We start from the raw sequence: 14,570 nt of genomic DNA, 5'->3' as shown, positions 1-14,570 counted from the left end.
CTGCCTTCCTTGAGCGTCTACAAGACTCTTAATTGCACCTACACTCCTACCAACCCTGAGGCTCCAGAAAATCAGTGGGCCACCAATCTGGCTTTCGTTTCCAGTCAACCCCAGATATTAAAAGAAAGTTACAGAAGTTAGAGGGATTCCAGGGAATAAATTTAACCCAATTGCTGGAAATTGCCCAGAAAGTTTTTAATAACAGGGATACTCCTAGAGCCATACAAAACAAAAATGTTACTAAGGCAGTAATAGCAGCCCTTCAGGAGACACAAGTCATGCCAAGAGGGCAGGGGGCCTTCTAAAAGGGTCCTTGGGGTCCCCAGCCCACTTTAGGAAGAAACTAATGTGCATACTGTAAAGAAGAAAAACATTAGAAAAAATGAGTGCCCCGAGAGAAAAAGATGAGTAACTGCTCAGGAAAAGCCACTGAGGGCTCTCCTCAATTTAGAGAGTCAGGATTGACAGGGCCGAGTCTCTTATTTACTAAGCCCCCAGGAGCCCAGAGCCACTTTAAGAGTTGGAGACAAACTGTCAGCTTCTTAATCAACACCGGGTTGGCCCACTCAGTTCTTAGCCTCTGGGACCACTATCCAGTAAAGTGACCACCCAGTCATTATTAAAGACCCTACAGACTTTGGGTTACCGGGTTACAGTTAAAAAGGCCCAACTCTGCCAACTGAGTTACTTACCTGGGCTATATCATAGAGAAGGGCAACAGGGCACTGGCGCCCCCGCCAAGTCCAAGCAGTACTGCATATACCCAGCCCCACCACAAAGGCCAGATTCAAAAATTCCTTGGGGTGGTAGGATATTGCAGGCTGTGGATTCTAGGATTTGCTGAGATAGCCAAGCCTCTGTATGCCTGTACTGGAGGAAATCAGCTCCTGGCTTGGACAGAAGTAAAACAATGGGCTTTTGACAAACTTAAGACTGCCCTAACTACGGCCCCAGCCTTGGCCTTGCTAAACATCTCTAAACGCTTCCGGTTGTTTGTGTATGAAAAACAGAAAGTCACTAAGGGGGTGCTCATCCAGGCACTGGGACATGGTCCTGGCCAGTCACCTACCTTTCAAAAAGACTTAACCCTGTAGCCCCTGCATGGCCAGCTTGCCTGAGGTCAGTAGCGGCTGCAGCCCTATTAGTCAAGGAGGCAGACAAACTAACCTTGGGCAGGAGTCAAACTCAGTGGCACTCCACAAGGTGGAGTCACTACTCCGTGGAGCTCTGGGAAAATCTACGTCAAATGCCCGCATAGTTCAATATCAGGTCTTACTTTTGCACTAGACCCGCATGAAGATTTTAAAGGCTACAGTTTTAAACCCAGCCATGCTGCTACCTGATAGCCAGCCAGAGAATCCCATACATGATTGCCAGCAAATAATGGACGTCATCCACACCGCTTGACTGGACTTCACTGATATTCCCCTACAGAATCCGGAGGAGGTACTGTATACTGATGGCAGCAGCTTCATGGTCGATGGAGTCAGGTATGCTGGGGCAGCCGTGGTCACTCTCAATAGGGTTATTAGGGCCCAGGCCCTTCCTCATGGAACCTTGGCAAAGAAGGCAGAACTCATAGCTCTGATAAAAGCTTTAGACTGGGCGGAGGCAAAGACTGTCAACATATATATGAACAGTCAGCACGCTTTTTCTACGGCTCATGTACAGGAAAACCTCTGACTCTGGCCGGGTGCGGTGGCTCACGCCTGTAATCCCAGAACTTTGGGAGGCCGAGGTGGGTGGATCAAGAGGTCAAGAAATCGAGACAATCCTGGTCAACATGGTGAAACCCCGTCTCTACTAAAAATACAAAAAATTAGCTGGGCATGGTGGCGCATGCCTGTAATCCCAGCTACTCAGGAGGCTGAGGCAGGAGATTTGCCTGAACCCAGGAGGTGGTGGTTGCCGAGCCGAGATCGCGCCATTGCACTCCAGCCTGGGTATCAAGAGCAAAACTCCATCTCAAACAAACAAACAACAACAAAAAAACCCTCTGACTCTTCATGTAACTCTGCCGGCCCCAACCCTGCCCCCTACCCCTACGTACTCACCTGATGAAGAAAACTTTGCTAAAGAACAAGGGGGCACACAAAATTCCACAGGACGGTGGATTCTACTGGACACAAGGATTGTGGTCCCCCAGGCTCTAGGATGGGCCCTAATTAAGGACACACACCAGGGCACTCACTTAGGACAGACCAAACTAATTGAACTGCTAAAAGCCAAATACTACATTCCCCACTTACATGAACTTATCAAGAAAATTACTACTCCGTGTGATGTATGTGCCCGAGTAAATTCGGGAGGGAACAGGTCTAGCCAGGTAGGAGTAAGACTCAGAAGGACTAGCCCTGGGGAGCACTGGGAAGTAGATTTCACTGAAATAAAACCCCCAGAAAACGGCTATAAATACCTCCTGGTGTTTATACATACGTTCTCTGGGTGGGTCAAAGCCTTCCCCACTAGGTCTGAGACTGCTTTGGTGGTCACAAAAAAACTATTACAGAACCCTGTTCCTGGATTCGGCCTCCCTCTAAGCTGGGGTTGGACAATGGGCCTGCCTTTACTGCACAAATTTCTCAGGGCCTAGCCAAGGCCCTGGGTATATCCTGGAAATTACACTGTGTCTCTCATCCCCAGAGTTCAGGGCAAGTGGAAAGAAAAGACCCTAAAAGAAACCCTGACAAAGTTTATCTTAGAAACCGGTGAAAACTGGGTCAACCTGCTTCCTTTTGTCCTCCTGTGCGTCCGATACACACCCTATCAGAAAGCCTTCTCCCCTTTTGAAATTGTGTTTGGCAGGCCCCCTCCCTTGCTCCCCAGACCTGAAGATACTGTGCATGCTTAAGTCCATAGCTATACATTCTGTAAGTCCTTACAGGTGCTCCAGTCTGTTCAATCCCAGGTACACCAGCTCATTAAGGACATCTGTCCCATCCCATTGGACCTCCAAGACCAGCTGACACATCCCTTCCGGCCCGGAGACTCTGTCCTTGTTAAAAGATTCAGGTTGGAAGACACGAGTCCTCCATGGCCGCCAGCAATAAAGACCCTGCAATTTGGCATACTTTTGTCTTGGTGTTGACTTTCTATGCTCGCTCCAGTACAACATCTGTATATTTTGTTAGAATCACATGAAGCTTTTTATCAGTTACATGAGTAACACCAATAAATAATACTAACACCAATAAATAATAAATTACATACAATAACTTCAGGAAAATTTTTTGTAGGTTAAAAATCGAAATAACAGTATAATTCTATAATTACAAATTTATAAACAAATTAAAAATTCTAAAATTGTAGTATGCTTTATAAACTGACCACGAGAAAAGACTAAGAATAATTGAAAAAAAAAAAAAAAAACCTGATGCTTGTGCCTATGTAAGAGTAAAGAAAGTAACAAATCATTAAGTTGCCTTGCTAGAGGAGTGCAATGCAAATCCAGGGAGATGAAATTTTTATCACTACAAATAGACATTGTTTGCATTTCACCAAACAATGTCTTTCAGCAAAACTTTTTTGTTTCAGCAAAACTGTTCACCACAGAACCAGTAATTACCCTTGAGGGCCTTTGGTGAGAATTGAATTTTCATTCAATAAGGCTGACACTGGGCCTGGAGGGTAAGGGAGTCAGGCTAGCTGTTTGCAAATTAAATTACGAGGATAAAATAAAGATGCTGGGCTTGTCGCTCTGTCAGTTAAATAGGATATTATTGATGCTTTGGATAGGTAGTGACAAAAAACAGCTGTTTATCCTTCCCCTTTTGACTTGTTGAATTTATGGATGTAAAGATGTAAAAAAAAAATTTTTAATTTGAGCTAAGATCTCTTTTTCTAGAAACAAAACAGTTCGAGTATATTCAGCGACAGGTATAATCTTAATCAATAAAAATATGTATCATAAAAGCATTACATATGATCCAAGTAATTCCTGAAAATATTCAATATGCATTTTTATATAATGTAAGAGGAAGAAATGGCTTATTCCACCATATTATTTATGTACAGTTAATTTAATAAAATACGTAATTCCATTTATATACAGGAATATACATGTGTGATACATTATATATATATATAAATGTCACCAGACTCACTGCAACCAAATTTTCAGGTTCTTGATCTCCTAACCCCGAAGAATTGGAAAGGGGGCTTCAGTAGTGAGTGTTACTGCTCAAATAGGACTCACGGACCCAAAGACTGTACCGTAGTACAGTTTATTAGGCAGAGCAAAAGGCTGCTTCCACGCCATAGAAGGGGACCAAGAGCTGGTGCCTCTCCAGGCTTAGGCGGCTAGAGCTTTTACCCCTGAGTTAGTCCACCCCCATTCATGTTCTGGTCCAATGAGAGGGGTTCTTTCAAACTTCCTCTGGATTAATTGGTTTTTGAATCCTTTACCAGATTGGCTACTGTTTTACAACCCTGAGTCACTGAGCCTCCACCTCGAAGGGCCAAAGGCGGGAAAAGTTTCTGCTTCCCAAACAAAGTTCCGAGGAGCCAGAGACTGGAAACCTGAGACAAAGTCCAGAGACGAGAAACCTGAGACAAAGTCCATAAGAGCCAGAGGCAGGAAAAGCGGAGACAAAGCCTCTAGCTGGCCAGAGGCGGGAGAATTCCTACGTTTGAAACAAAGCCCCCGCCCACCCGGGGAAGTCCCTCTAACACAGTCGCTCACAAAGGTGTGTATATATACATCTATTCTTGGGCAAAACGACATATGCAGTAGAATCAAAAAATATAATTTTCGTTTGTGGTCAAATTGACGTTTAGACATTTGTCCAGAGAGTATGTTAGTAAATTTAATTTTCATCCAAGCAGTCACTAAAAGCAAACAGATTGAAACATATTTTCATGAAAGTGACCATTCATAGATTGAGTTAGAAAATTCATTACAGGTGCTGTTATTTTTTTGGTGTGAGTTAAATTAGCTTAATGCAGGTTAGAGAACTTCTGAAACTGTACAAAAGTTATATCATATAGACCCTCCAGGTAAATTATTTAATGGACTACTTGGAAAAATGACACAATTTGTGCCTAAGTACATAAGTCTAACTGAGTGGGTCAGAATTCGAATGCGATGTATTTTAAAGCATATGTTCAGGTAATTGAACTGTGACTTGATTTTTTTTTAGTAGTCTTGTATGAAAGAATGAAATAGCCACAGGCCTTATATGTTCAAAACTTAATGCCTCTTGAGGAAATACGACTATAAACAGAAGAGTTCATCGGCGACCTTTATCTCCTCACTTTATCTACTCACCTGTCTGCAGGAATGCCAGGATGCTCTTTCCACCTCGGCAGTAACTTCCGAGGCTCCTGCCTGATACCACTCCCACCTTCTTCCTACACACTAGGTCCCATTCTTTCCTTCAAGCCCCAGAAGTTACTCTTGAGATCATTCCTTCTCTCTTCTCTGCCATGTTATTATCCTTTTGACTGAAGCATTCAATATGCTTGCCTGTGACTTTCATTTCTTCTATATGACAAACAACAAATACATCAAAGAAGAACAATAACGACAAACACCTCTGTAACAACACTTTTTTTCCAGCTTTTGCACAATCTCCACTATGTCTTTACTCCTCTTTAGAGCAAAACCTCTTGAGAACATTATTTTTACTTGCTGCTTTTTCTCTTAATCTTTTAAACTCACTCTCATCTGATTTTCACTCTGTGGTATACTGGTAAATATTTTAACAACCAGCTTTCTGCAGAACAAAGCTCTGATTTGAAGTGTTTTCTGGGATTAATAGTATAAATACCTACTCCCACTAGGGTAAATTTTAAGGTATCAGGGCTCATTTCAAGCTACTCGATGTGGTGTTTGAAAGAGATGTGACTTCGTTGAGGTGTTGTGCTTTATTTTCTTTTTCCCTAAGAGCCAGTTCCAACATTCCAATCTACACCTGACCACCTTGCTAAAACTGCTCTCTAAATCCACTCAAGTGGGTTTTTCAACCCCTCCATGCCTTCACCACCAAAACAGTTGTAGAAAGATTACTAATGATCTCAAGTTGCTAAATCCAATATTTCATTGTCAGCATCTTCTTGTTCCATCTAACAGCAGCATTTTATGCAATTAAATCCATGATAGTCCTTTACTTTCTTCCATTGGTTTTAGGACTGTTTGCTTCTCTCATCATCTCCCTACCTTATTAGCTGTTTTTTTTTTTTTTTTCTGACTCTATTGCTGGATTCTCTTTTATATAACCTTTAATATTGAAGTGACGCACTGCTAGGATTTGATATCTCAAGAGTACCTACATCCTTTAGTGTTCTCAGCCAATCTTCTGGCTCTATGTAACATTCTTAGAACAACAATGCGTCAATACATAGATATATATGCATATTAACAAACGCTGTTTCTCTATGTAGTCAGGGAACAATTTCCTTACTCCAATCTCCAAATACAACTGCTTACTGGACAACTGTTGTTGGAGGAAATATAGTTAAAAAAAAAATCTCCCACCAGGCCCCAAAACCTCTCCACAAAAGTAAGAGAGAAAAAAATATCATTACTGAATAATTACCAAACCAGAATGTGGTGAGCAACCGGGATAATCTAAGAAACTGTAATGACACTAAGAAATCTCATCCTTTATACAGCCAAGCAGATGCAACCCCTTACATATAAGTTCTCAAGATTAAAAAATAATAGTAATTAGTTCTCAAGTAAGAGGCCTTGACAGCACCATTTGTCACAATTTATCCTAATATCGCTTGGTGATTGGATGATTATCTGTGATAGATAATTGATGTTATACAAAGGAATAATAAACTTCTCTTGTCTCTATGACCAGAAGTACTTTTGCAGCTTGGAAAAGTGAGGTTCTTCGAAGTTAGGTACCTACCATCCCATGGAAGGTGGGAGATAGTGGTGTTATTTTTCTTGATGATTAATTTCAAAGAAATGGTTCCCAAGTCCTTGAGAAAGCGAATCTTGGGTTGTGAAGCTGGAGAAGAAATATTTAGCTTTTACAAAAACCTACATACATTTCAAATATACAGTAAGAAAAACTTAAGTTTTTAAAGTAATGGCACTATGAAAAGGGAGGGACAGTCTTTTTTCTTACTCCCAACAGGAAGAATTAGTTTCTTATTTTTAGTTTGTACTTGCCCTTACACTCTAAAATAGTAACACTATAATGTTTCTAATTATTTCTATTGTTATTTCTACCTTTTTGGGGGGAAGTTGGAGCCATCTAAAATCCAAGCCCATAGTAAAAGTGAAGCAAATGAATAATTAGTATCATAATAGAATAATAGAATTACTAAAATTTTAAAAAGTGAAATATATGATTTGATTTGAAGAAATAGGCTTTGACTATATTGTACCATAGGTTAAAACTTAAATAATATTCTTCATTAGGAATTAACAAAGATTTCTTTGGGTTAGAGGTTAATTTTATAAATTTGTGTGGTGTATTTTGTTTCCAAATTTTTAAGTATAATTTGATAGTTCCTTATGAAGACTTACCCAATCGCAGCCTCAGGCATTGCTTAGCACTGAAGGCTTAAAAACTATTTTATTTTTATTCTAAATGTTATATTAAAAGAAGGCCACGTCTTACTGACTGAGAAAAAGAGCTGGGAGTTCAGCTCAAAGCAAGTTCTTATTAGAAGTCAAGTACGATTTCTCACAATTTATTTATTTATATTTCTGTATTGCTTACTTACTTCTTTGTTTTTCAATGTATTTTTCTTAAATTGACAAATAAAATTATATGTATTTATTGTGTACAGCATGTTGCATTGAAACACATATACATTGTGGAATGCTTAAAAGTAGCTGATTAATATATGCCTCAGCACACGTAGTTCTCATTTTTTTGGTGAGAACATTTAACATCCACTCTTCTGACATTTCTGGAGTACTGCACAGGTTGAATATCCTTTATCCAAAATGCTTTTGGATTTTAATTTTGGAGGAATTTTTGGAATTATAAGAATGTTTGTCTTATATATTTACCACTTTTGCATTCCTAGTCTCAAAATCCAAAATCCAAAATTTGTCAAAGATCATTTCCCTTGAGAGTTTTGTTGATGCTCAAAAAGTTGTGGAGTTTGGATCATTTTCCGGATAGAGACGCTCAGTCTCTATGTTGTCATTAGCTATAGTCACCACACTGTGCAACAGAACTGTCAAACTTATTTCTATAGTATATAACTATAGTCAAGTGACATAGTGATGAGGATACATTCTGAGAAATGTGTAATTAGATGATTTCATTATTGTGCAAATAATGCTGAGTGTATTTACACAAGTCTGCATGGCATAGCCTGCTGCACACCTAGGCTACATGGTGTAACCTATTGGACCTAAGCTAAAAATCTGTATAGGATGTTAATATACTGAATGTGGTAGGCAATTGTAACACAACGGTAAGTATTTGTATATTTAAACAAATATAAAACTCCTAAACATAGAAGAGGTACAGTAGAAGTATAGTATTATAATCTTATGGGACCACCATTGTGTTTGTGACTCCTTTGACTGAACCATTGCTATGTAGCACAGGACTATATAGTTCTGTATCCTTTGATTAATATCTTCCCATCTTTCTTTCTCAACTTGCCCAGTCTCTGGTAATCACCATTCTACCCTCTGTTTAAGTGAGATCAACTTTTGAAGATCTCATATGTGAGATCATGTAATATTTGTCTTTCTGTGCCTGGCTTATTTCACTTAACATAAAGTCCATCAGTTTCATAAATATAATTGCAAATTACAGTATTTTATTATGGCTGAAGAGTATTCTAATGTGTCTATATAACAAATTTATTTATCAATTTCATCTGTTGATGAAATTTTATATTGGTTCCAAATCTTGGCTGTTGGGAATAGTGCTGCAATAAAGTGAGTGTAGATACCTTCTTGATATACCATCTTCAGTTACTTTGTATATGTACCCAGTAGTGGGATTGCTGGATCATATGGTAGTTCTATTTTCAGTTTTTTGAGGAAACGCTATACTGTTTTTCATAATGGCTGTACTAGTCTTCCTTCCTACCAACAGTATGCAAGTATTCCCATTTGTCCACATATTCACCTACATATTTTCTCTTTCATCTTTTTAATAATATCCATTCCAACAGAAATGAGGTGATATCTCTTTGTGGTTTTGATTTGTGTTACTCTAATGATTAGTGATGTTGTGGATTTTTCATATGCCTATTATTCATTTGTATGTCTTCTTTTTGGAAATATCTAGACAGGTGTTTTGCCCATTTTTAAATCAGGTTGTTTTCTTGCCTGCAAACAGAGACAATGTAACTTTTTTTTCTTTTCCCAACTTGGATGCCTTCTATTTCTTTCTCTTCCCTAATTGCTCTTCCAGAACTATATTAAACATAAATGACGTAATGGGCATCCTTGTCATGCTTCAGATCTTAGAGAAAAAGATTTTAATTTTCTCCCATCGAATCTGATGTTAGTTGTGGGTTTGGCATATACAGTCTTTACTGTCTTGAGGTGTGATCCATTTTTCAATACCTAATTTGTTGAGTTTTTTTTTCTATGCATGAATCTGCAATTTTATCAAATGCTTTTGCTGAATGTATTGAAATGACTGTATGTTTTTTATCTTTCCATCTATAAATGTGATGTATCAAGTTTATTTGTTTGCTTATGTTAAACCGTCCTTGCATTTCTAGGATTGATCACACTTGATCATGGTAAATAATCCTGTTAATGTGCTGTTGAATTAGTTTTGCTATCATATTGTTGAGGAACACTGGCTTGTAGTTCTCTTTATTTGTTGTGTCATTTTCTGGTTTTGATATCAAGGCAATATGGACCTCATAAAATGACTTTGGAAGGATTTTTTCACTTTAATTTTTTAAAAGAAATTGGATAAATTGATGTTACTTTTTGGTCTGGCATGATGGCTCACACCTGTAATCCCAGCACTTTGGGAGGTTGAGTAGGACAAATAACTTGAGGTCAGGAGTTCAAGACTAGCCTGACCAACACAGTGAAATGCTGTCTCTACTAAAAATAGAAAAATTAGCCAGGTGTGACAATGCACGCCTGTAATCCCAGCTACGCGGGAGGAGGAGGCCAGAGAATCGCTTCTACCTGGGAGGTAGAAGTTGCAGTGAGCCAAGATCAGATGGCACTGCACTCCAGCCTGGACAATAGAGCAAGATTCCATCTAAAAAATTTAGGTTATGTTTTACTTTAAATATTTGAGAGAATTCAGCAGTCAGGTCTAACATATATATATATAAATATATATATATATATGTGTGTGTATGTGTATATGTGTGTGTGTGTGGTGAGTTCAGATATTCGTTTGTTTCATAATTTTGTTAGGTTGCATGTGTCAAGAAATTTATCTATTTTTTTCTAGGTTATTAAATTTCTGGCATATAATTGTTCATAATAGTCTTTTAATGTTTTCTATTCTCATACTGCTATAAAGAACTACCTAAAACTAAAGAACTTATAAAGAAATCAGATTTAATTCACTCACAGTTCCACAGGCTGTATAGGAGGCACTGCTGGGAGGCCTTAGGAAATTACAATCATGGTGGAAGAGCAAAGAGGAAGCAAATACATCTTCTCATGGCAGTAGGAGAGAGAGCACTAAGGGGGAAGTGGTACACACTTTTAAACAACAAGATCTCATGAGAACTGATATGGTTTGCCTGTATCCCACCCAAATATCATCTTGAATTCCCATGTGCTGTGGGAAGGACCTGGTGACTGGATCACTGGGACAGGTCTTTCCCATGGTGTTCTCATGGTGGTGGGTGGGTCTCAAAAGATCTGATGATATTATAGGGGGGAGTTTGCTTGCACAAGCTTTTTTCTTTGCCTGCTGCCATCCATGTAAGACATGACTTGCTCCTCCTTGCCTTCCATCATGATTGTGAGGCTTCCTCAGCCATGTGGAACTGTAAGCCCATATTAAACCTCTTTATTTTGTAAATTGCCCAGTCTTAGGTATGTCTTTATCAGCAGCGTGAAAATGGAATGATAAAAGAACTCTCCCAGTATCCCAAGAACAGCAAGGAAATCATGCCTCCATGGTTCAATCACCTACCACCAGGTCCTTCTCCTGACAGTGGGGAGTACAATTCAACATAAAATGTGGGTTGGGACATAGAGCCAACCCATATAACTTAGGATCCTTTGTATTTCTGTGGCATCAGTTATAATAGCTTCTTTTTGTTTCTTATCTTACTAATCTTTTTGCATAATTACCTTAGCTTGAAATTTGCAAATTGTATATATTTTAAATAAAAACATTTTTGTTTTTCTATTCTCTATTTCCTTTATATTGCTCTTATCTTTGTTATGTCTTTTCTTCTACTAATTTTGGGCTTCATTTGTTCTTATTTTTAAGTCCCTTAAGGTATAACACCAGGTAATTTATTTGAGCTCTTTCTCCTTTCTTAGATGCACATGTTTAATGCTATCTATTTTCCTCCTAAAACTTATTTTTACTGTACATAATAGGTTTTTGTATGTTGTGTTTACATTTTTGTTTATCTGAAGAAACTTTTAAATTGTCCTTTAAATTTCATCATTGGGTTTTTGGTTGTTCAGGGGCATTTTGTTGAACTTTCATGTGGTATTTGTGAATTTTTCAGTTTTTCATGTTATTGACTTCTAGTTTTATACTATTTTGGTCAGAAAAGATGCTTGATATAATTTGAATCTTTAACATTTGTTAAGACTTGTTTTGCAGCCCATAATATGATGTGTTATGGGAAATGTTTCATGCATTGTTAAGAATAGTGTACATTCTAATATCTGTGTATGTTTGTTAGTTCTATTTGGTCTATATTGCCGTTTAGTAGCTTCCTTATTGATTTTTTATGGCTTGATGATCTGTACACTGCTGAAAGTTAAGTATTGAAGTCCTCTGCTATGATTTTATTGCAGTTGATATCTCTTTTAAGATATATAAATATTTTCTCTGTATGTTAACCTGCTCCAAAGTTGGGTGTGTATGTATTTATAATTATTATACCCTATTTATGAATTGACACCTTTAACATTACATGATAATTTTATTTATATTTTTTTCATTATTTGTCTTAAAGTCTATTTATCTGATATGAGTGGAGCTAATCCTGCTCTCTTTGGGTTTTCATTTGCATGAAATATGTTTTTCCATCTGTTTTAAGTCGATATATGTTCTTACAGGTGAAGTGAGTCTCTTGTAGGTTGAATGTAGAATGTAGTTGGGTCTTGCTTTTTTTAATCCATTCAACCAATTTATGTTTTTTGACTATAAAAATTTAATGCATTTATACTTTAGGTTACTACTGATTGGTAATGTCTTACTAGTGCCACTTTGTTAACTGCTTTGTAGTCGTTTTGTTGACCATTTCATTCTTCCTCTCTTATTCTCTCTGTAGTTAAAGGATTCTCTCTAGTGGTATGTTTTTGATTCCTTGCCTTGTATTTTGTGTGGATCTACTACAGATTTTTGCTTTGTGATTACAACTAGGCTTACAAAACCATCTTATAGTTACCCTTTACAAATTCTTTCCTTCTTAGCATTTTTAGTAGATTTGTCTTTTAATCTTTATCACAAAGATATAATTTATGTATCACTGTTATCTATTTAGAGTATTCTGAATTTGACTATATGCTTAGTTTTTTTTTCTTGATGAAGTTTTGCTCTTGTTGCCAGATTGGATTCAATGGCAGAATCTCGGCTCACCACAACCTCTGCCTCCCAAAGTCAAGCAATTCTCCTGCCTCAGTCTCTTTAGTAGCTGGGATTACAGACATACACCACCACCTCTGGTGAATGTTGTATTTTTAGTAAATACAAGGTTTCTCCATGTTGGTCAGGCTGGTCTCAAATTCCTGACTCAGGTGATCCACCCACCTCCCAAAGTGCTGGGTTTACAGGCATGAGCCACAATGCCTGACCTATTATTTCTTATAGAAAAGATCTAGTAGTAATGAATCCCCTCAAATTTTGTATGTCTTTAAAAGTTTTTATCATTCTTTTCAAAAGACAGTTTTAGTGAGTACAGTTTTCTTGGTGGACAGTTTTCTTTTTTTTCATCTTTTTTTATCACTTTAAATATAATGTATCACTTTCAAATGGACTGTAAGATTTCTGCTGAGAAGTCTGCTGCCTGGTATATTGGAATTCTGTTTTGTGTTGTTGATTTTTATGCTTTCAGTTTCCTCTCTTTGACTATGATTTTAGACAGTTTGACTATAATGTATCTTGAGATTGTCTTATTTAGATTAAATCTTATTGAAAAACTGTGACCCTTATTTTTAAAAAAATAACTTTCTACACCTTCATTTTATTCTCCTTTGAGAATTTTTAGGAAATGAATAATTATTCTTTTGATGTCCCTTTAATCCTATAAGCTTTCTTCATTTTTAAATATTCTTTTGTTCCTTTTTCTCTGACTCTATATTTATTTATGTATTAATTTTTTAAAAGACAATGTCTTGCTCTGTTGCTCTGGCTTGAAGTGCAGTTGTGCACGCATAGCCCACTGTGGGCTCAAACTCTTGAGCTCAAACAATCCTTACACCTCAGCCTCTCAAGGAGCTAGAACTATGGGATGTGTCTACATGGCAAAATATTGTTTGTTTTTATTTATTGCAGGGATTGAGTCTCACTCTGTTTCCCAGACTGCTCTTAAACTCCTAATTTTATGTAAGCCAGGAATGCTGGGATAACAGCCATAGTCACCATGTGTGGTCCTGTCTGTATATTTTCAAGTAATCTGTATGACTTCACAGATACTTTCTTCTGTTTCATTAACTCTACTGCTTATACTTGATTGCATTTTCCTTTCACTCATTATAATTTTCAGCTCTAGTATTCTATTTAATTACTTTTTATCATCTCAAGCTCTGATACATTTCTTGTTCTGATTACTTGTTTATTTCCTCATTTTTAATGGATTTTATGTGCTTTTTAAAAGTTATCTAAGTTTCCATAATATATTTATTTTGAATGTTTTTATCAGTCAGTTTATACATCTTTTTCTCTTTGGGATAAGTTATTGGTACTTTATTTTGACTTTCTGATAGTATAACGTTTTGATTTTTCTTGATTCTTATGGCTATGTATTGATGACTGCACATTTAAAAAAGTATTTATAGGCCAGTGTTATCCAGAAACATTCTATAACAGGAGTTTGTGCATAAATTCTGGACAGACCATCTCATGTGGTTTCTGTGCTCAGAACTGCTGAAGCCATTGCCTCATTTGAGAGTGTCATAAGCATGGGACCACCCAGGCTGTCATGATGCCAGGATGGAATTTCATGGCCACAGATGCTGCTGTGATGCTAGGGTATGCCCAATGCTTGTGGCCACTGAATCTGGCTCAGCACTGAGACATGTCTGGTTTTCATTGTTCCTGAGGCCTGCTTACACTGATGTGTGTCCAGGGCTGAAGGCAACTGTAGTCAGTTAGCAGTGATGCACACTGCAGATTTATTTAACTGAATGAATGAACAGACAAACAATCATATGTGAACCAGGTTTCCACCTGGTTCCAGGGCTTGTCTGAAGGTTTAGTCTGTGGATACTGGACTGGTGTCAGGGGCCATGTAGTCGATCTCTT

At 37.7% G+C, this 14,570-nt stretch overlaps 1 protein-coding gene across 15 annotated transcripts in view; it reads left to right on the top strand.

Moving 5' to 3' along the window:
• The window catches only part of LOC128931562 (uncharacterized), a 141,089-nt gene that overhangs the window by 2,592 nt on the left and 123,927 nt on the right, over positions 1 to 14,570 (top strand). For 12 of the 15 annotated variants that reach the window (XR_008480045.2, XR_013533388.1, XR_013533385.1 and 9 more), the window contains exons 2-3: positions 1,288 to 1,490; positions 4,408 to 4,685. Coding sequence is in view for 5 of the 15 variants with exons in the window: in XM_078367856.1 (XP_078223982.1) it covers positions 1,460 to 1,490; positions 4,408 to 4,685 (309 nt within the window). In the remaining 10 variants the exon portion in view is untranslated. The remainder of the gene's footprint in view (positions 1 to 1,287; positions 1,491 to 4,407; positions 4,686 to 14,570) is intronic. The other 3 variants (XR_013533392.1, XM_078367855.1, XR_013533391.1) reach the window with 3 other exon arrangements.

The sequence above is a fragment of the Callithrix jacchus genome, chromosome 3 (genome assembly GCF_049354715.1).
Source record: "Callithrix jacchus isolate 240 chromosome 3, calJac240_pri, whole genome shotgun sequence".
Lineage (NCBI taxonomy): Eukaryota > Metazoa > Chordata > Mammalia > Primates > Cebidae > Callithrix > Callithrix jacchus.
Note: the sequence above shows the minus strand (reverse complement) of the source record. Positions and strands in the feature narration are given on the sequence as shown.